This window comes from Poromitra crassiceps (genome assembly GCF_964638095.1).
Source record: "Poromitra crassiceps genome assembly, chromosome: 27".
In the NCBI taxonomy this organism is placed as follows: domain Eukaryota; kingdom Metazoa; phylum Chordata; class Actinopteri; order Beryciformes; family Melamphaidae; genus Poromitra; species Poromitra crassiceps.
In genome coordinates this window covers 13274744-13300602 of record NC_139650.1, presented here as the reverse complement: position 1 = coordinate 13300602, position 25859 = coordinate 13274744, and the positions used below count along the sequence as shown (strand labels likewise).

The 25859-nt window shown below is 45.1% G+C and overlaps 1 protein-coding gene and 1 pseudogene across 2 annotated transcripts in view; both read right to left on the bottom strand.

Moving 5' to 3' along the window:
• Positions 1-25859, bottom strand: part of LOC310799053 (ferroxidase HEPHL1-like) — a gene marked incomplete at both ends in the record, with an annotated part of 95672 nt that overhangs the window by 3021 nt on the left and 66792 nt on the right. The window contains 5 exons of the mRNA XM_083661621.1: positions 7163-7324; positions 11642-11758; positions 14286-14493; positions 20651-20804; positions 21478-21617. Coding sequence (XP_083517747.1) covers positions 7163-7324; positions 11642-11758; positions 14286-14493; positions 20651-20804; positions 21478-21617 — 781 coding nt within the window. The remainder of the gene's footprint in view (positions 1-7162; positions 7325-11641; positions 11759-14285; positions 14494-20650; positions 20805-21477; positions 21618-25859) is intronic.
• On the bottom strand, positions 22013-25218 carry LOC310799111 (T-complex protein 1 subunit theta-like; annotated as a pseudogene). Its single transcript has 2 exons — positions 24730-25218; positions 22013-23155 (listed from the first exon to the last, which is right to left on the bottom strand). The product of its transcript is annotated as a T-complex protein 1 subunit theta-like (transcript).

Below are 25859 nucleotides of genomic sequence, written 5' to 3'. Positions count from 1 at the left end.
ACAGTCTTCAAAGAAAACCTACATGCCCCCCAATCCCTGCCCCTCAAACATCTCGCCTCGCCCCTCCTCCGCTACAGGGGCTCAAAAGTCGCTCATCCCAATCGCGACTCTTCTCGTCCCTGGCACCTCAATGGTGGAATGAGCTCCCCCCTTCGGTCAGGACGGCCGAATCACTGCCGATCTTTCAGCAAAGACTAAAAACACACCTTTACAGGCTCCACCTGGGCCCTTCTTGAACTAACATCTTTCTCTCTCTCAAAAAAAAACTTTACCACTCTATTCCTTCAAAAGTTGCAGCTGTCATAGATTATATTGCATAATTGATTTCTCTATTGTTGACAAAAATGTGTTATTGTAAGTCGCTTTGGATAAAAGCGTCTGCCAAATGACATAATGTAATGTGTCCTCCTCTGTTCCCTGTCCCCATGTGTTGCCCCCCCTGTGTCCTCCTCTGTCCCTCCGTGTCTCCATCTGTCCCCCACTGGGTGCACTGGTTTGGTTGACTAGCCACGAGACAATTCTCATACTCCATCTTCAACTTCATCCACTATCACTAACCCCAGTATTTGCCCTTGATTTTTCCACTCACTCCAAATCAGCTGCTCTTGTATTTTCAACAGCTGTTGAAGGTCACATAGAGGCCATTTACACCTGGCGCTAACATGCGTTTTCTGTGATCAGATTGCAATCAGATTGTATTTTATCACTTCAGCCTGATTCCATTTACACCTGGCGTTAACATGCATTTTCTGCAATCTGATTGCAATCAGATTGCAGAAATGGTTGTCCTCTCAATCCGCATAAAGTTGCTGTATCCAGATTGAGAGGACACATTGCATTTACACTTGTGTTCAATGTGTACACAATGCATCCCTGACCACCTCCGGAGGTGGTTTGGCCGATCAGATTGCAATCCTTCTTCAATGCGTTTACACCTGGCATTTCAAGTGATAAAATACAATCTGATTGCAATCTGATCACAGAAAACGCATGTTAACGTCAGCTGTAAATGGCCTCATAGTTCTGTATGGATGCAGCCTTTTTTTTTACACTGCTAAGCTCAAATGATATGTAACATTGCACCAATAGGGATCTATCCTTGTGGGAATGGTTTTTACACTACAGGGATATATCTCATATCCCTAGAGAACGGGGGTCCTGGGAGAAGAGCGCTGCTCAGAAAACCAATAAACCCACAAGTTGCCTGACAAAAGATTTCTGTACGGGGTGCTGAAGAAAAATCACGGCATAGATCAGCAGGAGAGCTGCGCTTCAATCCCGTCACAGTTATGATGACAAATCTCTCAAATGACAAGTCTGGTTTCATCAAGGTGCTACTGAACAAGAGCCGCCTGTTGGAGCTATTGGTTGTTTTGGTGGTATTTAATAATAAACATTAATTTTTTGTAGAATAATATTGCTAAATTGAGTTGATTAGTATTAGTATAATTATTTGGTTAATTTGAGCACTTATTAAGCTTTTATTTTGAAGGTGCTGGCAGCTGGGGCGCACTCAGGTGAACTTACTTATATGGGCATACAGGTAGACTCAGTCAAGGCACCGGGAGGGGTTTATGGTTTTTTACCAGGGCAAGAGAGGCGGCAAACTTTTGTTTGTCTGTTTGCTTGGAAAATGGTGAATAAATCAACAGAAACGCTATGCCTGCCTGGACAATTGACTTATTTTCCCTGCGTAAGATATGATTAATTCCTGGTGCCTCAGTGGCTTTGATTTTGAACATGTTTAGTTTTTTCTTTATTTTTTCTTGTTTAACAAAGGACAAATAGCCACTACAAAGCCCACTCCCAACATGGCCTCAACTACCCATAATTCATCACTGACGTCTTCTTCATCTTCTGCTCCTCCGAGTGAAAAGTCAAGTATGAGATGGAGTGATTGTCAGTAAGCTTCTATAATATATCTTTGGCCAGATAGCTTGCTCATAGGGGTGTCAGACATCTGCAAGAGAACAACTGACAGCAAAACTCAAAACAGTAACCCGTCATACCACCACTGAACACAACTTTCCTTCCTATCAGTAGGCTATGAACATCTGGGACAAAGCTACAGCTTTGGAGAATGTCTGCAGGAATACTGAGATGGCAATTCACTTATTTCTTGTCAAAACATTGATTAAATAGTAATATGATATTCACATAGTATAGGTAACGGTCCAAAGGGACATGCGGGTTCTTTTGACCGCTTATTTGAAATTGGCATAATTCTGGAGCAAAATGACAGGGATGGGGGGTGATGCTGTGCTTGGTGGTGTAGAGGTTGTTGAGGGAAAACATAACTTGAGTGACAAGATTTGTGCCATTCAAAATGTGTCACCCGTAATAATCCAACTGATCAAAGCAGTGACATTAGTGAGACAGAAGGAGGTGGTAGAGAGTCAAAAGAGAACTGAGCCCATGTGAATAGACAAACGAGTGGAGGGTGGAGGAGATGGTGGTTGAATGAAGACAGGCACTGGTTACATCCCAATGTTCATACTAACATACCATTTAGCATGCCCAATACAACGCATCCTCAAAGGAACATTCCGCCTGTGGGATAGGCTCAGGGCCGGCTCACCCTACAGGCGAAACAGTATCCTGCCTGGGGCGCCAGTTCGGCTAGGGCGCTGTAGCCCCTCACAAAACAACAACAAACAAACAAACAAATCGCTGGTAGGCGCCCCCTCCTTTTCTGCACAATCAGTGCCTGAAATTGGCCGCAGGATTGCGGGAATCCCGCATCTGTTTGCGCGAACCGATGTCTATTATTAGCAATTATGCGATGGTGCAGAACACGACATATGATGTTGGACAAGCCGTTTGTCACAGACAGCATCCAGGCGCAGCGTCAGTACAGCTGCAGCAGGTGAGTAGAGTAGCCTACGTTGTGGGTGGTGAGTGTCTGAGTTTCACAATCACTTCACCTGCCTTCTTCTCCCTCTCTCTTCTCCCCGTCAAAAGTGAACCAGGAAATTACATTTTTAAAAGGCTGTATAGGCTAGGCTGCTTTAGTTTTCCTCTTTTTTAGTTTAGTTTCTGTTTGACATCTGCTAGACTAGCGTTTAATGCTGATCACTTTGTCGTCTGGAGCCTTGTTTAAACATTTCCTGATGACTGCTGATTCATATAAGGTGGACTTTCATTGACAAAACACCCAGACAATTTTTATTGTGAAGAACTTACAGATACAGCTGTGAGCTGTGACTATTGACAGAGGGAGAGAGAGAGAGAGAGGGAGGGAGGGAGAAGAGAAAGACGCGAGTGAAATAGCAGAGCAGATGGTGGGCGTTCAAACGTGCAAGTAACGAGCCTGCCTGCGATCCAGAGATGTGCACAGACAGTTTAGGGGCCAGGTGCATAAGTGTGAAAAAAGGGCACCCCCTCATAATTATTTATAAAAAAATAAAGTGACATACAAGTCAGGCCCAGATACCAGTGACACACTTGAAGTGCTCCCCTGCTATCAATTTACATATAAATAAAAATCTCTTTATTTTCACACAATTTGAAATCACACAATTGATCAGTGAAATACTGTAATTTATAGATTCATTATGCTATAACTGATTTGTACTGATACGTATGCTTATATTAACCCAGTGGCACTCATATTCTGGTTTATTTCAAGAAAAACATTTTGGCTAGTGGAAATGAATTGGCTCGTAACTTTAAAATCTAGCCAAATCAAATCTCGCCTGGGGCACCAATATGACTAGGGCCGGCCCTGCAGGCTACTCTAACGCTATAACTACGGTTAGATATTTGAATGTTCAATGCAATGAGTTTTGCATTTTGTGATCATGTGTTGTGATTTTCTGTGTTGGACGACCCACTTTCCCTGAACCTGCCTTGTCTACTTCTACTTGAGTGAGTGACTACAGTACCTAATGTTTCCCAGATCGGACTCGAACCTTTTGGTGAATATTTGGGAGTGCCTGTGATGGTAGCTGTATCCCTTACTCACAGAACTGCCTCTTCTACAATGGATCTCTCTGCAAAAGCCCTAGGCCCAGTTGCACAAGCACAAAGCACCTTAGGTTAAGATTTCCCTTAGACTCAGATAGTTAAGGTGTCCATAAAATAGAATCTGCTGCACAAAAACACCCTTAAATCTTGTGCTTATGTTTTCCTTAAAATGTTGAACCTAATAGAGAAGATTTAAGGGTGTTTTGTTCGGCCGATTCTATTTTATGGACACTTTAACTCTCTGACTCTAAAGGAAATCTTAACCTAACTTGGCCCTGCTCTTTTATTCTGAGGGACTGGTGGAGTTGATGTTTTATAGATACTTTTTCTGTTATAAAACTCCATTAGAGCCGTGCTGGAAATAGTCACATCATCTATTAGTTTTTTAGAATTAGACAAATATATCACCAAACACGAAAAATACGTCCGGAAATGCAAGATACATTGCCAATAGCTTTTTTTTTTTAAGCATTGTAGTAGGGGGGGGGGATAAATGGCCTAAAAATAAAAAAAATTGAAAATGATTACGCCCACTTCAGGGATGGTGCATTGGGTCATTTGGGAGATATTTTGTATTGGGAGTTGGTACCCATCATGAAATAAACCCCCCACCCCACCCAAAAAACTAAATCGTACATGTTTTTTTCCCCCTTTTATCATTAAAAATAAAATAAAATCTTAAGAGAACACTTTGGTTCACCTGTCAGATGTTGCAAAGTTCTAATGTAACTAAGTATATTTACATAATGCCCAAAGTCTGTGTCTGGTTGTGGAAAAGCTTGAGGAGGAGAAGGAGAAGGGTAAAATGATCACACATGCATCGGACAGCACCACAAAGAAAGGTGTAGGCCAGTTCATGGTACAAGGGCTGCATGTGGGTCAAGACAGCCCATTTCCTCTGCCTATCCTACCAATCCATCGAGAGACCACTGAGGAGATAGCAATGCAAGTGGATATGGGGTTCGAAATACTGGCGTCGGTCAGAGGAGTCAGTGTGGAGGATGTGTATAAGCTTGTAGATGCACATATGACTGACAGCACAGAGCACAACAAAGGGTTTTCAAAGCTGTTGGCAGAGATGTACAACTTGGAAACACCAGCAGGGCAGATCTTTTGTGGCACCCACAAACCCACTGGGCTTCAGCAGTGCCATGAATAAAGTGATGCGGTTGGTGGAGGCTGATATGAAGATGGAGCAAGTGCTACAGTCAGAGTTGCATGGTGGATCTGGATGTAGACAGCAAGAATGCTAGTGTGGCTGGACAGGCACTGGACATGTGCCTCAAGTTGGTGGCTCCTGAGTATGCCCACAAACCCTGGAACCGCTACAGGGAATTCCTCCTCTTCCTTGAGCAAAGGCAGGTATCCAGTGTGCTGTTTTCCTACAAAGACAGCAGGTTTGGGTGTCTCTCCAGGGCAGCAGCAGTCCTAATACACCACTTTGGCCATCTGACAGAGTTCCTGAGCCAGAACCCTCACATAAACAACCGCCTGGCCTGCCTCGTCAGAGAAGTGATGGAGCTAGTTCCCTACCCCAAGGTGGTCCTCGTGGTGTTTTCCTGCCTGGGTGTGCACTTGGTGGAGCCCTTCTATGCCAGAACCATAGAGAAAGATGCTACCATACTCAGCTCAGGGAGTTCTACAGGGGACTGCATACAGGCTTGGGCGAGCCAATCAGCGACAACTACACTACGTTCACAACACCTGAGTATCCTGTAGTGTCTGACAAGCTTTTCCGTAGTGTAAAGAAGACCTACATGGAGGAGGTCCTGAACTCAGTGTCAGACGTGGCTGCCGAACACTTGGATGAAGTGAAAAAGCTGATAGATCTCATGCAGCCCCACCTGCAGACTGTCCTGGCCAGGCAGAGGAGGGACTATGGGATTGATGAGGAGACCTTCCCAATGGACTACCCTGTCAGTGAACAGGCTAGTAACATTGATGACACCCCTGTGCACAACATTGGGATGGAGAGACAATGTGGCAAGGTGGACTACAGACTGAAGAAGCTAGGCACACTGAACGCAGTCAGTAGGTCAATCATTTTACAGAAGAGCCAGGAGCTTAGGGATGGACAGATTCCGTCCTTCAGAGGTTTCAAGGCAGCAGCCCAAGCAAAAAGAGAGGTTGAACTCAACTGGAGTAAACTTATGAAGGTGAAATTCGAGAGTGGGGCAGACCAGAAACAGGAGATGGCTCAAAGACAGGAGAGGAAGAGACTAGACATGCTGGACACACTGAAATCTAGAGGTGGCCCCTTCACTGACAGTGGGGAAGTTGAGAAGTTCCTTGTGGATGAAAGTCTGAACAGTAACGCAAAGCTGCAGAGGATGAAGCTTGAGGTTCAGTTTGCCAGAGAAAGTACCACGCTTCTGCCTAAAGTCGATCCTATCTTCAGAATCCAGGTGACACTGCCCAGTGGGAAGAGGAGGATGAAAACGGCACAGGAGTTTGGAGATGCTCTCATGGCGTACCTAGGCAAAAGGAGTGACCGAACCACACTGGAATATGCAAAATTCCAAGAAAGTCTTGAAAGGCTAAGAAAAATGTGAGGTGCTACTTAAGACTGACAAGTTCAAGTTATTTCCATGTCAATGTGACTGAATAAAAATGATTTAACTGTTTTGTATTTGGAATAAAAATAAAATCAAGTTTTCCAAATGAGTTTAGTCTTTTAGTATTAGCAGACTGTAAGAATGGTGAATGCATACAGAGGGCGGAACAGCCCAAAAAACGCTCTTTTTGTGTTCTTTTTTAATTTTAAAGAGGGATGGGGGATTATTTTCAAGATACAGAGTTACTTTGAGGTGTAGCAGTTCTTCTATTAATAGTGTTTATTAATTCTCAAATGGGTTTGAAAGCATTCATTCAACAGTACATAGTCAAACAGTAAGAATAGCTTATGCATACCAGGCGGAATGTGCAGAAAATGCCACTTTTTGGGTTCTTTTTTTCATTTTCAAGGGGTGGGGGGTTATTTTCAAGATACAGAGTTACTTTTGGTGTCAAAGTTCTTGTATTGATAGGGTTAATCAAGTCCCAAATGGGTGTGTTGAAATTTTGAACTTGATGATTATCCCCCCCCCCTAATTGTAGGGTGGATTTTTCCTTTATACATGGTATGCTAGTGGACTATTGGAATGGTAACAGGGCAGAACAAACAATTTGAGGAGTGGGGGAATGGAGGTGTTCATACTCGTCTTGGCCTGGTGTGGTCGAGTCTGTAGCGAGCGCATTGGGCACATCCTTGGTCAGGCCGTCTATTTGTAAGTCCTTATTCTGGGTGCTGTCAGGGGCTTTGACTGGGTCACGCTGGCTCTGTGGCCCATCTGTGGAGGCGGTGTCTGCAGTGGCAGGCCTGTTTGGTGAGGAGGAGGAGGAGGAGAAGCAGGAGAGGAGAGGAGAGGGGAGGCGGGGAGGCAGGGAGCGGACACAGAGCCACCGGGAAAGTGAGGAAAGAAAGAAAAGGGCAACAGGAGAGATAAAGGGGTAGAGGGGGTGTGAAGGTCAAGGGTCAAGGGTCAAGGCAGAAACACAGTGAGTTCTATGTGCAGTGTCAAAGGAAACTCTACACAACATCTTTGTGGAGTGAGGGGTGCACACAAAACTATCACAAATAATATGGCAAACTAAAAAACGACAGGAGATCAGAGTTTTAGGATCAGGGTTCCCGCACCTTCTTAAACATCAAATTCGAGGACTTTTCAAGGACTTTAAAGTCGAACTGAACCCGTTCGTCGCGTGTGTCGGAGTCCGTTTCAGACTGAAATGATAACTTGTCTGAGATGACAGGTTGAGAGGCGGGTCAGAGTAGCATGTCGATTATTTTATTTGACAATTCTGAGGACTGGATTGGGCTTTGGCCAATCCTGGCGTGTTCCGCCTCCAAATCGAGTGGGATTCAGCGTGTTGTGGCGCTCTCCTCGGGAAGAGCCTGCTGACACGAGGTTAGTGGCTGAGTGGAGCTCAGCGAGCCGCAGGCAGCCAGCTGCCTTCATGTTGCCGAGCGGAGAGTGCAGCCCGTTGGCCTGGAATCTCCGAGGTGCGACCCCCTGACAACCAGGCTCTCTGAGGCGCGCGCCATTGTCGCTATTGCGGTAAATAATATTCCTGGAATGCGAGTTTTAATGAGCCAGTTACATTTCTTTGCATTCTTAGACATTACCGTTTGATTTAGTTTGCATAATTGGTCAAGTTAGTAGTTAGTTTATGGGCTAGAAATTCTGCCAGATGACAGGCACTAGGCGCCATTTCCCCCTTCATTTGGAAGAGAAAATTATCCTGAAATGAAGATTTGATTGACAGCTGCCATGTCGTGATCTGATTGGTTGAAATGGTGTAGAAATGTGATAGTACTAGGTGACGTCAGCAAACTGTAGATTACTGTTATGAATGAAATCTTGAAAAATTAACTTTTGATGTGAAAAGTGTGAAAAACTAAAGAAATTAGATTTTTGCACTGAATACCTAGGTATTTGAACTAAAATAAAAAAATAAAATAAAAACATTTTTGGGTTCAGCTCGACTTTAACTCATTGAGTGCCAAGGACGAGTATGTTCGTCAATTCGTTTAGTAGCGTACGTAGAGTGCCAAGGACGAGTATGTTCGTCAATTGCGTTTTTTGACGGTGGGACGTGGATCAATGCCTAATACATCTCCTGTAAAATTTTGGGGCATGTTGAATGTGTATAACCTATTTTACCGACCCATTAGGTGGCGACAGTGCTCTCCAGATTAGAGAAAGTTGAGTAAAAACAGCAGAAAAAGCCGTGATGAAACCATTGAATGGTTTGGCTTTTCGCTGTCGCGCTGGGAGCCGGCGCACAACGGTGGGGGGCTCCGAAAATAGACTCTGGGTGCAGCACACTTTGAAACGCGCAGCAGAGAGCCCAGAAACGGACGCAGCTTCATCCCAGCTCACAACCGAAACCCCAGAAACGAGCGAGCCCGATCCAGACTCCCCCGACGAGCGGCGGCCATCCGAACGTGGATCCGCAAGCAGCAGAGACTCGCCTGACAAGCAGCAGAGCGAGCAAAGCCACCAGAGACACACCCACGGAGGAGGAGTTTGGAGTTGAGGGGGGTGGGGGTGCTGTTATATTGAAGGAAATTACTGTTCAGATGTTTCAGGTCAGAAAATATTAGTTTCAGAGTCAGTGATTTGCTTGAAATGCTTAATTTCACAAAAGGCTCAATATCTCAGCTTTCTAGATGGAAACGCCTGTTTTTGCTGTTTTTGACCTATCTTCTCCGGCTGATAACTAAAGAACGGAAAATGATATCAATAAACTTTTTTTTGCTGCTGATACAATAGAGTCTCATCGTTCTTTGTGCGTGTTCGGTGTTTACATAGTAATATCACACAATATTCTGTGGGCCTCGAGAAATCACTGAAAACGCTCTGAAACTCTGGCACTGGGAGCGTCCGTTCTCCAAAAGTGGCTGGCACTCAATGAGTTAAAGGCCAGATTTCCTCAATTTCAATGAGTCAATATGGCATAGTTTGAGACACAGATCAAGGTTAATTACTGTTACAACACTGAGAATTTTTATAGTGGGATATATGCTTTGCAGAAGCTCACATACAACAATTAGAGAGAGACAGAGAGAGAGAGAGAGAGAGAGAGAGAGAGAGAGAGCGAGAGAGAGAGAGAGAGAGAGCGAGAGAGAGAGAGAGAGAGCGAGAGAGAGAGAGAGAGAGAGAGAGAGAGAGAGAGAGCGCGCGCGAGAGAGAGAGAGAGAGAGAGAGAGAGAGGCTTGAATGTGTGAACACTTCTCCACTGTGCTGTGTTATAGTGACGGCAGACTACATGCAGACAGTGGAATGTAGCCTATTTAGCAATGTTACTTTTTTGTTAAATCTCAAATTCACAAACTTTCAAGGATTTCAAGGACCCATGGGAACCCTGTAGGATTAAGATGACTAAGGGCCCTATCTTCCCAACGGCGGTCATTTTGCGTTAGCGCCCGTTTTGCGCTGGAATAGCGCCGCGCAAAGCCCTAATTGTGGGCGTGTCAGCCCGCTGCGCTTCACGTCATCTCGGCGCACATCTCCGTATAGGCGTGTTTATGCCCAAAAGCATTGTGGAGGTGTGGTCATGCCCAGATTCCTCCTCACTGCGAGGGACTAGAGTGAGAGAGAGAAAGAGGGAGAGAGAAAAGATAGCCTTGATGGGGAGAGGTAGAGAGAGAGAGAGAGAGATGTGAGGCTGTCGTGCATAGAAATCAAATAACGTGCTCATGCCCACCTGTGAATCACCTGTGTATTATTGCCATTTCACACGCTGAAAAAGGGCTGCTGCCCAAACGTCTGTATGGACGTATGCTTATCCCTTTTCGGGCTCTCTTCTCCTGCATCTCCACTGCGGGGGTATACTGCATGCGTAATTTTGCAGTGTACTGAGAGCCGCGATGAGTGATGCTGCTCTATTTGAAGTTGAATTTCGTTCCACCAGCACACATTTTATTAATCAGCTATTTTCTATTCGTTTCTATTAATATATATACATCGAATCCCACCAATTTAGTCCGTCATTCTCCCCTTGGCGCACATAAAGACACATGCTTCCGTCACTGTCTGTTTGATGGCGAGAGGGACTTCACTGTAGGCTACTCGTGACAAAACCACACATCGAATTTTCAACAGTTAACTTTTGCAGTAGCTAGGCCTATAGGTTACTAGCTATTACGCGGTGAGGCAGTATGCCCCGTGTGTCTCTCTTTCTCTCCTCCCGACGAGGGAAGTGGAGAGGGCTATTGCGGTGCTATTAAACGTATAATGGTTGGAAAAGATCAACATTTGCTTTTTATTTTCTCCTACCCTCTCCTACCTAAAGTATGTTACAATAATAATAACTGTGGTGTAATGTTACACCACAGACCTGTATGGTCGGGAATTATGTAGCCTAATAAAACCAGACAAACAAATTCTCATTTTTAAATCAAGATGTGTTTTTTCTGCAATGTAGGCTATAGTTGAAAATCAATGTGGCATTCTGAGGAGGGAAGAGTGTCTGCGTGCGCGAAGTGTTGGAGATAGAGAGAGACATCCATGCCGTGCGTAATGTATCCAAGCAAGGATTTCCTGCACTGCACGGAGAATACTGTGTGCGCTCAGGCGTACGTCTGGCGTAGTGGGGTTGTTTGCGCTAAGACCAGCTATTTGCTGCCGTTAAAATTGAGAGCACCCAAGGCCCCTTTTTCTAATACATTTTTGGAACGGGCAACGCCCAAACCTCTCTTTGCGCTCGGAACATACCGATGGTATCTTCCCGACAGCGCTAAATGACACTTGCGCGAGACAGATGATAGGCTAGAGGCCCACGGACACGCCTGGGAACGCGTACTTCTGTGTCTGCGCTTAGACCCCAGCGCAAAACTGGACAGTGGAGGCAGACGATAGCTTAAGACGCAGGGAAGATAGCAATAAGAGGCGCGCAAACGGCAGCGCAAACGATAGCGCCGTACGAAGATAGGGCCCTAAGAGTTTGAACCTGTCATACAAGTTATTTTACTGTAGTGATTTAAATTAACTGCCAACTCTGTACCAGTATTATCCCATAACTCCCACGAGAGAGTAATAACAGTTGGGGTCTGTCCGAAGTTATAGGCCCAAGCCCAGGACAAACCCCAGGTTGGGCAAGTGGTGTGTTCCTGTGATGGTGGGGTACTCACTCAGGTTCTGTCAAAGGGGTGGTCTCATTGGGCTCAGTGGGACCCCCTCCTTCTTGGTTGGGGCTGTGTTCCTTCTCCGCCCTCACCTCCACAATGGGCTCCTTAGATTCATCTTTCCTGTTGTCAGAAGGCAACAGAGTCACCACTAACATTCAATTATTGATACAGCTCTCTCTCTCTCACACACACACACACACACACACACACACACACACACACACACACACACACACACACACACACACCAATCAATCAGCCACCAATCAAAACAGGCTGATTAACGTAAATAAAATATTCCTTTCTGATGTTGTGTTTTGAATGTCAGAGCCTATGCAATGAGAAATGGGTTAATGTATGACAGAATGAAAACCGTTTTAATTCGGCTCACACTAACATAAAATGAACTGTTTGGATAAATAAATGTTAAGGGTAGGTACGCAGAATTTCTTTTCCTAGGACGGCGAGGGCATGATGCGCCCTACTCTGCCATTGATTGGGTTACATTTAAGCATGGCGAGTCATGATTGGCTAGGCATGAGGAGTGATTATTGGTTACGGTTAGGGTCGAATATCAGGGTAACCCAATCAGAGGCAGAGTAGGGCGGGTCATGCATTTGGCATCCTGGGAAAATAAATATTATGTTAGTTACTGATCAAAGGGAACATATGGTTGAGGGAACATAAGGCTGAGGAAATATAGGACTGAGGGAACATAGGGCTGAGTGAGGGAACATAGGACTGAGGGAACATAGGGCTGAGTGAGGGAACATAGGGCTGAGGGAACATAGGGCTGAGTGAGGGAACATAGGGCTGAGGGAACATAGGGCTGAGTGAGGGAACATAGGGCTGAGGGAACATAGGGCTGAGGGAACATAAGGCTGAGGAAACATAGGCTGAGTGAGGGAACATAGGGCTGAGGGAACATAGGGCTGATGGAACATAGGGCTGAGGGAGGGAACATAGGACTGAGGGAACATATGGCTGAGTGAGGGAACATAGGACTGAGGGAACATAGGGCTGAGTGAGGGAACATAAGGCTGAGGAAACATAGGGCTGAGTGAGGGAACATAGGGCTGAGTGAGGGAACATAGGGCTGAGTGAGGGAACATAAGGCTGAGGAAACATAGGGCTGAGGGAACATAGGGCTGAGTGAGGGAACATAGGGCTGACGGAACATAGGGCTGAGTGAGGGAACATAGGGCTGAGTGAGGGAACATAGGGCTGAGTGAGGGAACATAAGGCTGAGGGAACATAAGGCTGAGGAAACATAGGGCAGAGGGAACATAGGGCTGAGTGAGGGAACATAGGGCTGACGGAACATAGGGCTGAGTGAGGGAACATAGGGCTGAGTGAGGGAACATAGGGCTGACGGAACATAGGGCTGAGTGAGGGAACATAGGGCTGAGTGAGGGAACATAGGGCTGAGGGAACATAGGGCTGAGTGAGGGAACATAGGGCTGAGTGAGGGAACATAGGGCTGAGTGAGGGAACATAAGGCTGAGGAAACATAGGGCTGAGGGAACATAGGGCTGAGTGAGGGAACATAGGGCTGACGGAACATAGGGCTGAGTGAGGGAACATAGGGCTGAGTGAGGGAACATAGGGCTGACGGAACATAGGGCTGAGTGAGGGAACATAGGGCTGAGTGAGGGAACATAGGGCTGACGGAACATAGGGCTGAGTGAGGGAACATAGGACTGAGGGAACATAGGGCTGATGGAACATAGGGCTGAGTGAGGGAACATAGGGCTGAGTGAGGGAACATAGGACTGAGGGAACATAGGGCTGAGGGAACATAGGGCTGAGTGAGGGAACATAGGGCTGAGTGAGGGAACATAGGGCTGAGTGAGGGAACATAGGGCTGAGTGAGGGAACATAGGGCTGAGTGAGGGAACATAGGGCTGAGTGAGGGAACATAGGGCTGACGGAACATAGGGCTGAGTGAGGGAACATAGGACTGAGGGAACATAGGGCTGAGTGAGGGAACATAGGGCTGACGGAACATAGGGCTGACGGAACATAGGGCTGAGGGAACATATAGGGCTGAGGGAACATAGGGCTGAGTGAGGGAACATAGGGCTGAGGGAACATAGGGCTGAGGGAACATAGGGCTGAGTGAGGGAACATACAATTGAGGGAACATAGGACTGAGGGAACATAGGGTTGAGGGAACATAGGACTGAGGGAACATAGGGTTGAGGGAACATAGGACTGAGGGAACATAGGGTTGAGGGAACATAGGACTGAGGGAATATAGGGTTGAGGGAACATAGGACTGAGGGAATATAGGGTTGAGGGAACATAGGACTGAGGGAACATAGATGTGCTTGTGCTCCCATTCCACAGCACTCAGTTACTGTTCCTGCTTAATTTTTGTTCATATCAGTGGTTGTTTCCTTGATGATGTCCTTCCTTGATGGATTAAATGTCCATTTTATTCTCTTCTTTTCTTTTCTTTTCCTGTCAACCATTTTATGTGAAGCACTTTGAATTGCCTCTGTGTATGAAATGTGCTATACAAATAAACTTGACTTGACTTGACTTGATGATGCTCATGGAAAGAAGGTTTCCCCTCCTTTGTATTTAACATTACATCACTAATAAGTTATAAGCTGTCACAGGTCAAAAGGCCATGCTAACTTACGTGAATGCTGCCTTGCCCTCCTCGATGTCCTTGTTCTTGGCACCCGGGCCGGCCTTTCCGCAGAAGTTGACGGCGATGCACATGAGGAGGCCGCACTTGTTGAGGAAGTAGCAGGTGACGTCCACGCCCAGCAGCAGCAGGAAGAACACCACCATCAGTATCCCCACAATGGCACTGGTGCCCAGGCCCGAGCCGCCACCCATTGCATCTGAACGGCAAGGACAGAGAGGAGGAGACGCAACAGGAAGCAAGGCAGAAGAGAGGGGATAAGGAGAGGACATAGGAGAGGGGATAAGGAGAGGACATAGGAGAGAGGAGGGCTCAACATAGAGGAGTGAGAGGGGAGAAAGATGGAGATTGAAAGAAAGAAAGAATAAGTAAAGGTAGAAAGAAAGAGGGGAGTGAGACAGTGTGGAATGCCGTCAAGTTTTTATTACATTGCTTCAGGTTTCAACTCTTAAGACCTCGAGTGTGCTCTCTTCAGAGGGATTTTCTATCATGCCAAGGCTACCGTCTTGAATGTCACTCTTGAAAGTAATCAGAGCACGCACACTTGAGGCCTTCTATATCACACACAAGTACAATACTTCCCAAAAAATGTAGTATGTGAAGACAAATTGCATCTATAGGGTAGGCCTACTATTAGGTACTTTACCAAGAGGTGGGTAGTGGTACATATAAACATATATCCAGTACCCATAGTACTTAGTAGTACATAGTAACCCTCCCATGGCAACCCTTTCTTTGTAGGTGGATTTACATAGACGGCACTTATAAAAGGCTTGTGACATATTTTTTGTGACATTCATGAACAATTAGCATTTTTTACATTAAAAGTCATGGAAAAGGAGAGTCAGATTAAATTTAAACAACGTGCCTGTACATTGACTCGTTTCTCTCTGCCATTCTCCTGAGCTTGGCCGAAAGCAAAAAGATAATGAGAATAATAAGATCCGCCAATCTAAATGTAATCATATGACCGTTCAAGCATTAAATACCTTGCAGTTTAAAGAGAAAATAAATCTCAGAAAGCAATTACAGTTCACAGTAAATATAGCCTACTTCAACTGTCACACTTAAAAATCTGTTACAGATAACATTCGTGTCAATATTACTATAACAGTCTTGTGGTTAATTGGTCATTATGTGTACTAAGTCCAACAGGGATGTTGAAAATTCCGACTTCCTACTAGGAAAAATGCAATGGAAAACCTCGGTATTCAGGATTCTGCATAGGATACATGGGCAAGATTTGTCTGAGATGCTATCTGGGCTCAACATCAATGTAGCAGCATGCTACACAGCATTTATTGTCTATAATCCTAAAACCCCCCACAAAAGTTATATTTCCAAGCCTGGCATTAAATAAAACCACCTGTGTGGTAAAGGCTTAAACATACGTACATTTGAAATGTAATGTTGCACTTACTGTAGGCCTACAGTTGCCAACAGGATCAGTAGCTAGCTAACATATATAGCCTAACATTAGAAGAACAGTTCATAGAATAGTTCATCTATCCACCTTATTTCTAGCTGCCATGATGCCTGATGGGTGCTTCTTCCGCTTCCGGTGTAATTTTTACACTGTTTTAACTTATGTTTCCATACGGACCCGCAGCGTTGGTTAGTTGTTTATAACGTGACTATATTTATAACTTTTATAACGGACTCCAACTTCCGGTTTATAATTCGGGTCTGCAGCCAGAGTATAACAAAGGAAATGGCAAGCTGCAACAATGAGTCACGTTAAACCGGACCTTGTTCCCACAAGTATTTTTTACAGTGGGGCATTCAAAAATAAGGTGGATAAAGGCCAGCTAGGCAATGTTTGTACCTGACATGTTTCGGCTGCTGTTTCTGCAGTCTTCATCAAATTTGATCAGTTTAAGTTAACACATTGACTGCCAGCCCTTTTTTCAATGCTGTAGGTAGGTTCTGCCAGTTTTTTTTTGAGGATTCTGGCTCATTTTACAAGAGCCGAGGATTCTTTTCTGTTAAGACTTCGTGAACACCAATCATCTAAAAAGAACTAATAGAATGTGTGCTTTCTCTGTCTAAAAGAGTTAGTTTGTAGAGTTAGTAGTTATGTAAGCATTAGCAGTTGAATACAGCATGGTTTCAGCGTCAGAAAAATTATTCAGAGATAAATGGCTTTTTGTGAAATTCGATAGAACAGTCACTTTAACCATTAATTTTTGGCATCAGTAAGACGTCAGACATCTAAACAATAGTTTTGAACAGTAATTTCCTCCATAACAGCAGGAAACACCCCTCTGCTTCCAACTCCTCCCTCCGTGGGCGTTCTTCTTGGCTGCAGCGGCCGTGTCACAAGGCTTGTCACCAGTCTCACTGCTTTGCTGCTGCTGTCCTGTGCCTGTCTGCGCGGCCGCTCTTTGAGGAAGTAGGGATGGACTCGCTCGCTTCTTGGAGTTTTGGTTGAGAGCTTTGATGAAGCTTTTGCGATTCTGGTCATATTTATGCTGCGTGTTTCAAAGTGTGCATCCAATCTATTCTTGGAACCCCCCACCGTTGCCACCGCTGTGCATCAGCGCGAAAGTGAAAGCGTTTTCGCCATCAATTTTACAGTATGAGAACGGCTTCGTCTCGCTTTTCCCTCCAGTTTTGGGTCGCCTCTTTCTACTGTGGAGAGACATGTCGCCACTCAGTGGGTCGGTAAAATAGATTATACACATTCTCTTCCTCCAATATTGGTATAGGAGACGTAAAAGGGGTTGATCGATGTCCCACCGTCAATTTTTTTTTTTTTTATGTAAGCCGAGATATCTCGTCTTTGGCACTCAATGGTTGGATCCTGTAAGCCGAGATATCTCGTCATTGGCACTCAACGTGTTAATATAGGCTACCCCCTATAAACATAGCTCTGTTGTTTCAGAATTGGCAGGGAAGCGCTATTTGCTGTGCTTTGGTTGTCACTAGGGCAGAAAGACGGAGACAACACATCTGATCACTTTATTTCTTTAATTTAATGAACCTGGCACTGACTGGCTATTATTTTGTTTAGTTGTTGATTTTTGCAGCAATTGTTTATTCTATGACTTTTCATAGAAATATATGTTCAGAGTGCTCCAGACAGGTCCCGCATTTCATGTTATGCAAAGCTCAGCTCTATTAATGCCTTAATCTGCTGCTGTGAAATAAATGATTTATTTGATTTTGAATAGTAGACTTTCTTGTGTTGTTATTGCGCTTTTCAGAGGTTATTATGGTTAAAAAGTCCAGAAATAGGCATAGCGGGTATATAACCTCAGTGGTGATTCTAGAGTCTGTTGGGGCCCTAGGCAAAAATTCCAAGGGGCCCCTTCCAACCAGCGTTCCTTTCACTTTCAATTCAAGAGAAAGTACATGAATCATGCAAGTTTGACAGGAAGGATTCACATAATTATGTTCTCTTGAATTGAAAGTGAAAGTGAATGACTGAAGGTTTGGGCGTGTTTTATGGAGATTTTCTGTTTCTAACCCCTCCCCCTACTCTAATCCTCACCCTAACCACTCGGAACGTTAATATTTTACGTTTTTCGAGCCGAAATTGTAAAATAGCAACGTTGGTCCACATCGTTGTATTATACGTTTTTCTAAGAGACTGTGTTGATGATTCACATACATTCTCTTGAATGTATGTTTCACTTTCAATTCAAGAGAATGTACATGAATCATACGAGTATGATGGGAATTACATGGGGCCTCTTTACAAATCGTCCATTGGTTGTTTATGGGGAGGGAGTTGCGGTCACTGCTGTGGAGTAAAGTTTCTCAGCCATCAGGGGCCCCTTAATGGCCTGGGGCCCTAAGCAATTGCCTGCATTGCCTGTTCATAAGCTGCGCCTCTAACCTATGTTTTACGATATAAAAATATCAGCCCCCTCCCCAGTTATAACCGCCCCCTTAGTCATTTCATCCTGGTGCCGGCCCTGGCGTAGCGCCACAACACGCTGAATCCCACTCGATTTGGGGGCAGAACATGCCAGGATTGGCCAACGCCAAATCCAGTCCCCGGAATTGTCAAATCAAATCATCAACACGCTATGGCCCGCCTCTCAAACCTCTGTCATCTCAGGCAAGATTTGTTTTCAGTCCGATACGTCTCTGACCCTTGCACCACTTGGGTTCAGCTCATCTTTAAATTCGACTGCATTTATTTATATAAAATAAAGCTAGGGTATCGGCCCCTTGTCACAATATCTATGACATCATTGTTACGATATGGTATTTATTATTAGCTGGGAGATGTGGTTCCGTTCCGTTATGATAGGTGTGATTTGGACAGCGTAGATTATAGCTAGGGATAGACTGACGTCACACAAAAGGGGTGGAGTGTTGTTTGATTCTTTAACAGGTCGCAGCTGGGCCGCGCTCTCGGTGACTTTTGGGAGTGGCGAGCACACCGTGAGGAGCGAGGACGCTAAGACGCTAACGCGGACTCTTGCACAACAGAGACTGTTTTTGCAACAACCTCCACCACACGGACCACGGATACACCTTTTTCTCCTAACCCCTGAACGGCCATACTGAGAGCGGGCTGGCCGAGCTGAACAGACGCAGCAGCTGAGAAGGGCTCGTCTGATCAGGCACGAGCTGGTCGTAGCCACGCCAAGGCAACAACACCGACAAGCCTTGGGTGAGCCAAACATGCATGATACCCCTAAGGTAGAATTACATTCACCCAGGTACTTTCACGTTAAAACCACACGTAGGGAAGCGCCAGTTTACGGGCTGATTAACCTTAGTGGGGAAACTAGGACTTAGTACGAGCTAGGTTAGTTAGCAGCGTAACATCATCATCAGTGCCTATGACATCATCAGTGTTGTCATAAGATGATTTTGGTCAATAATGATGTCATAGACATTGTGACATCATCAGTGGGACAAAAATTGAAACAGATATTGCCCACTTGCTCCTTTTTATATAATAAAGGATGTATTACGATTTTGCCAGGTCTTAAATTACTTTTTGGGTCATGAAGTTACCATTACTTTTACAAAGTTTATTTAGTTGAATTAAATAACAAAGCATTTGCTTGCCCAGCACCTTGGGCAAGCAAATTATGAACGTTGGGTATGAAGGCATTAGAGTTGTACTGTATGGGAAGACTTAAAGACATACAGTATAGACCTTATTCGATTGACGTCACTCACGTACGGGCACGCCCACCGCCGCCATATTGTTGACATTCCGCAGCGCGCTGTTTAAAAGTGACTGACAGCTGTCATAGCTTAGGACGCTAGCCAACGTTACTTACTAGCCTATTTAATGCCGTTTTACTGCGTCAGGAGCTATTTCACAACAGCGATAGTGTGCTGTGTTACACGGCTGTAGTAATAGCAGCAATAAAAGCCTGGGTGTTAGCTACTAGCTACACAAACGTGAAGGGAAAGAGACTATGAGGGTAACGTTAGTATCAAACATTGGGGTCATGCAAGCAAGGGTCAGATCAAACAAACATTTAACGTTAGGGTTATTTACCTTTGCTGTCACGACAATGTTTGATGATGATGATGATGATGATGTCGTTGGTGGCACAAAAGTAAAAATGTCAGACCAATTGCCACAGATGAAATAGTTATAGCTAGGACTCAAGGGATTTGAAAGCCTTCAGCTCCTGAGACGTGTGTAGCCTATGCCAATACTGTATTCACAATGTCCGGTACGTTATACCTGGCAATATAATGAGTTATATTTACTCCAAGTCCGTTTTTTATAGGGGTCCGCACCTCCGACCAAACTTATTTTTTCATCACTTCTCTTTCACAAAGCCATAGCTGTTGCTATACGCTCGGCTAGACCTACATTACGGCTGCGGTTTGTCAACAATATGGCGCCGTCCAGGGTTATCGAATAAGGTCTATAGCCATTGTAAAAACCCAGCAGCAAATGCCTGCTGCCATCATCCCCCAAGATAGTTTCACATCGGCAGCATCAAAGTCTGATCTTCCTTCATATTCCTCACATACTTTCAAGTGAATAATTGGCTGATTCTTGATAGGTTCACTTATAACAAACTAAGTTGTGATAGATGGAATATTAGATCAGTTCTAGTGATTACAAAATTTAGCAACTGATTGATATGCATCTACATCTAAAATGTCCGTGCAGTGTGTTGAAATAGGTGGCCATAATGATGTCAAATTTTAAATGCATTAGAAATCTGAATAGTATAAATATTAATACTAATAATAATGCGTTATGAGTTGTTCCAGTTAATTTAGTTAGATTATGATTAAGAATGATCTTTCCATTATGAGGACTTTTCTGGAATTAAAACACACAGACCCAGACACACACACACACACACACACACACACACACACACACACACACACACACACACACACACACACACACACACCTCTGATGGTGAAAGTGGTCTCCATGCCGGCATGAATGTGGTCAGTCACATGGCAGTGGAGCAACCAAGTCCCAGGATTTCCGGCCTCCATCTCCACTGTCTGGAAAGTCCCGGGGAAGAGATCAAACACATCTGCACGATGCGCACGGTCCGTCTGATGTGCACGCACGCACACACGCACGCACACACACACACACACACACACACACACACACACACACACACACACACACACACACACACACACACACACACACACACACACACACACACACAGACACACACACACACACACACACACACACACACACACACACACACACACACACACAGAGGAGGAAGTGAGCATGGAGTTGAGGAACTGAAAGCATGATCATGATCCGTCTGATGTGCACGCACGCACGCCCACACATACACACACACATGCGCGCGCACACACACACACACACACACACACACACACACACACACACACACACACACGGTTGGTGACAGAGACAACACAGAGGAGGAAGTGAGCATGGAGTTGAGGAACTGAAAGCATGATCATGCCAACCATACATGAGTCAGCTTTTTATCTGGGTGTAAGACCTTCACATATTACACCCTAGACATTAATGTGCAATGACACTATTTTAGCAGACAGAAATATGAGCTAGTCTTCATAGGGTACATGACACAACATCAATATTTACTATTGTCAAATAACAGCACAAAAGAAGAGAACAATTTAAATCAAAGTAAAAACTATGGAACTAGGCTCTAAATAAGCGTGCACTTTTAGACTGTGATGATGATGGTGATGGTGGTGGTGGTGGAGAAGGTACCTTGTAGGTGAAAGTCTGAGCATGGAAGTGTACAGTGTGCATGTCCACTTCGTTGCCCATGCCCAGGAGGTACCAGTCGACTTTCTGGCCCTCCGTCATCACCAGGCCATGGAGGTTACCATACAGCTTGCCATTTATCCCTTCAATACACACACACACACACACACACACACACACACACACACACACACACACACAGAAGCAGTCAGTTTGTGTCAGGGCATGACACCAAACGAGTTTATAGTTAAACAAATAAACCATAGTTTATATTTCACTCACTGATGCCATCATTACCAGCATTTTTCTTTTCTTATTTTATTGTACAGCACAAGTGCCTTTTATTTGGGACTAAAACATAAAAAGCAAACAGTGCCATCCATACATTTTACTTTCACAATTTGTTCTTAACCTATGTATGGCGACTTTCTACAAAATAAACCGGACTGTTGAACTTTAAATAAACAAGTAGAAAAGCATTGTGATTCCGTGTTTGACGTGTCAGGGTAACAGAGCCGAGGGTTGGACAACATCAGGTTCAGTCATCCTCGTCCCAGTCCTTCTTGCCCTGGGGGAGCTTTGGGTCCCCCTGCAGGTTTGGCCATGATGATCTGGTCCACTCTCAGTACTGTGATGGCAGCGTTGGTAGCTAGTTTTATGCCCCAGTGTTTGACCAGGTAAGGCTCCAGAATACCAGCCTCAAGCATGTCTTTCACAGCAGAGCCTTCTCCCTCAATGTCAAAACCGATGTTTTTGTTTCCCTCGTGATGCACAGCGTAGTTTAGAGATGAGCTCGCTTCCCTTCACACCAGAGTTCTCAGCCAGGGCGCGGGGCCGGCCTCAAAGGCTTCTGCGAACTTCTTGATCGCATACTGCTCCAGACCGGGGCAGGACTCTCCATAAGAGGCAATCTGTCTGGCCAGCTCAATCTCAGTGGCTCCAGCTCCAGGTACCAAGCGCTTGTCCCTGACGAGAAGCTTGAAAGTGTTGACTGCATCATCAACGGCCCTTTCAATGTCATCCATCAAGTTGTCAGTGGAACCTCTGATCACCAGCGTTGAGATGGCACCATCCTCATTCTCGTGTTTGAAGACAACCACCTGGGTGTCTCACACCTCCGTCAGGTAGATGTTGTCACAGTGACCCATCTCCTCTGGAGTAGGAGTGGTCATCCTGGGAAGTGCTACAGCTCCCACGGTCTTGCATAACCTCCTCAGGTCCCATTTGGAGTTGAATCTGAACACCATGAGGTTGTACTTATTGGCGTAGTGCAGTGCCATGTCGGCCACCTTGCCCCCAGTCACCACCACGTTGGCACCGGCCTCCTTGATGCCCTTCACCTGCGCCTCCATCATGTCCTCCTCTCCCTTACTGAAGTTCATCAGCTCCTGGGCATTATTTATCAGCACTGTGCCCTTGGTCTCTGTCACCATACAATCAAAGGGGCAGGAGAAAACTGCAATTTTGGCATCTTTAAATGATGTGATATCTCCCTCTGTCTCCTTCTTGAACGCCATGCCATGTAGCATGGAGGAGGATGTCAACCCACAACCCAAGATCTTGTATACTCTAACGTTGGCAACATTGAAGCTGCTGGATTCTAGCGGGAAGATGGAGACACAGGCCTGAGCGATGAGTTTGGAGAGGAAGTCTTCGTTGCCGTACTGTTTGCTCATGATTGCTGAACGGATACAGGGCCGGCCTTAGCCATCTGGGGGCCCTAAGCAGGATATAGATTAGGGGCCCCCTCCCAGGGGCGGGGGTTTGGGGGCATCCGCGCTGGAAGTACTTTTAAGTAGGGGGAGGTGTAAGGAGGGGACTCTCGGTGCTGCCCGCCAGGGCAGTGCCGAAGAAAATTTGAAGTTTTTTGGACTTTTAGCCATATTTAGAGGAATATTTAAAACAAACAAACGTGACGATGATGACGCTCGTTTGTAGCCCTATCAGTGTCAAGCAAGCGTGTAGAACCCAGCAGCCATAAGGGTTGCCAGGTCAGTTAAACCAGGGGTTCCCAACCTTTTTTGTGCCAAGGACCGGTAGATACATGCAGGACCGGTTTTCAATTGTAATGGTTTTAGTTACATAATATTTACTCACCAGGTGGCGACAAAAGGTAAATAACAGCCTTTTGTGTTGTACTGTATGTAGCCTACAGTATTTATGTTTTTGTTTAAACTACAAACATAAATAAACGTCAACCTATGTTTTAACTACCACACACAGCCTATAATATTATAGCCTATGTTTATTTAACACGTTCACTGCCATTGACGAGATATCTCGTCTTACAAAATCCAACGGTTGACTGCCAATGACGAGATATCTCGTCTTAAAAAAAAAAAAAAAAAAATTGACGGTGGGACGTGGATCTAACCCTTTTACGTCTCCTATATAAATATGGGAGCCACCGAACGTGTACAACCCATTCCACCGACCCACTAAGTGGCGACAGTGCTCTCCAGAGTAGAAAAAGCCGAGCCAAAACTGCAGGGGAAAGCGCGAGGAAACCATTCTCATAGTGTAAAATGGATTGGCGAAAACGCTTTCGCGCTGACGCACAACGGTGGCGCACACCGGTGGGGGGTTCCAAAAATAGACTGGGTGCACACTTTGAAACACGCAGCATAAATAAGCCCAGAATCGCAAAAGCTTCATCAAAGCTCTCAACCGAAACCCCAAGAAACGAGCGAGCCCATCAAGACTCGCCCGACGAGGGGCAGCCAGGCAGCAGACAGCCAAGGAGGGCGGAGGAGAACGCCCACGGAGGGAGGAGTTTGAAGGAGAGGGGGGTTTCCTGCTGTTATGGAGGAAATTACTGTTCAAAACTATTGTTTAGATGTCTGACGTCTTACTGATGCGAAAAATAAATGGTTAAAGTGACTGTTCTATCGAATTTCACAAAAAGCCAATTATCTCAGCTTAAATTTTCAGACGCTGAAACCATGCTGTATTCAACTGCTAATGTCTACATAACTACTAACTCTACAAACTAACTCTTTTAGACAGAGAAAGCACACATTCTATTAGTTCTTTTGAGATATTTTGTATTCACAAAATCCTAGCAGAAAATAATCCTCGGCTATTGAAAGATGAGCCAGAATCCTCAAAAAAAACCACTTGGCAGAAGCTACCTACAGTATTGAAAAAACGGCTGGCAGTGAATGTGTTAAAAAAAAAAAATTGAGGGGGCCCCTGGCAAATCCCGGGGCTCTAGGCAGCCGCTTAGTTCGCATATAGGGCGGGCCGGCCCTGAACGGATAAAAGCTGATGCCTCATCAACATCATGGAGGTTCTTGGCTGAGGAACACACACATTCTGGCAGGATCTCCAGAGCCTATTTACATGCCATCTCATAGCCTTCAATCACCTCTGACACAGACAGGCCCATTCTGAGCAGCTCTTCAGCCAGCCCCAGGATAGCACCAGCAAACACCAGGACAAAGTTTGTCCCGTCTCCGACCTCCTGCTCTTGCATGTGGGATGCCATCACAATCATCTTGGCTGCAGGGTGTTGCCCCTCAAGCTCTCTGAGAATTGTCGCAGCATCATTGGTGACAAACAGCTTCCCCAAATGGTTGACGATAAATGTATTCATGCCGTTTGGCCCATAAGCGGTGTGTGTGGTCTGAGCCAACTCCTTACAGGTGCGGATATTACGGAAGACCCTTCAAGCCCTGAATACTGCTTAGCGCCATCCTTCAACATTTGGGCAAAGCCCGGAGCTTTGGGTACGTGAAAGGCCATTTTAAGATGTAGCAAAGATAACTGCAGTGTATTTGAGTTGGCTTAGGCACTGAGTGGTCCAATTTATAACCCAGCAGGGAAGGCTTTATGACATCACTGATGATGTCACAATGTCTTTGACATTGATGATGTCACTGTTTAATCACTGATGTTGCAATATCTATTGGGCCCTTCACATGGGGTCGGTCATGTTTAATACGACCGATTAACCGGGCCCCTCGTGTGGTATTCTTGACATGTTACGGACGGACGGACATTTTTGATGAACACTACTTACATTCATGTGTTGATAACTAAAGAATGGATGAAGCTAGAATATATTCATTCCCCCCTATGAAAGCCCCTCTTCTTTCTTTTGAGATATTCAGTGTTTACATATTCATAGAACTATTCTGTGGGTCTTGATATTAGTGAAAATGATCAAAGACGCTGGTGGTGGCAGGCAACTTTTTTTTTCAAAGCTGGTGGGCAAAGAACTGAAGAGGCCTCACGCAAAATAAATATTCTTATATTATTCAATTTGTGTGCTTATATTTTAGTTCTCTCTTTCTCCATGCGACATCCCATTACCCTGAATCTGTATGGCACAGGACTATCCTATCCCATTGCTTTTGCTGCTGCTGCAGTGACCCTGTTTCCGG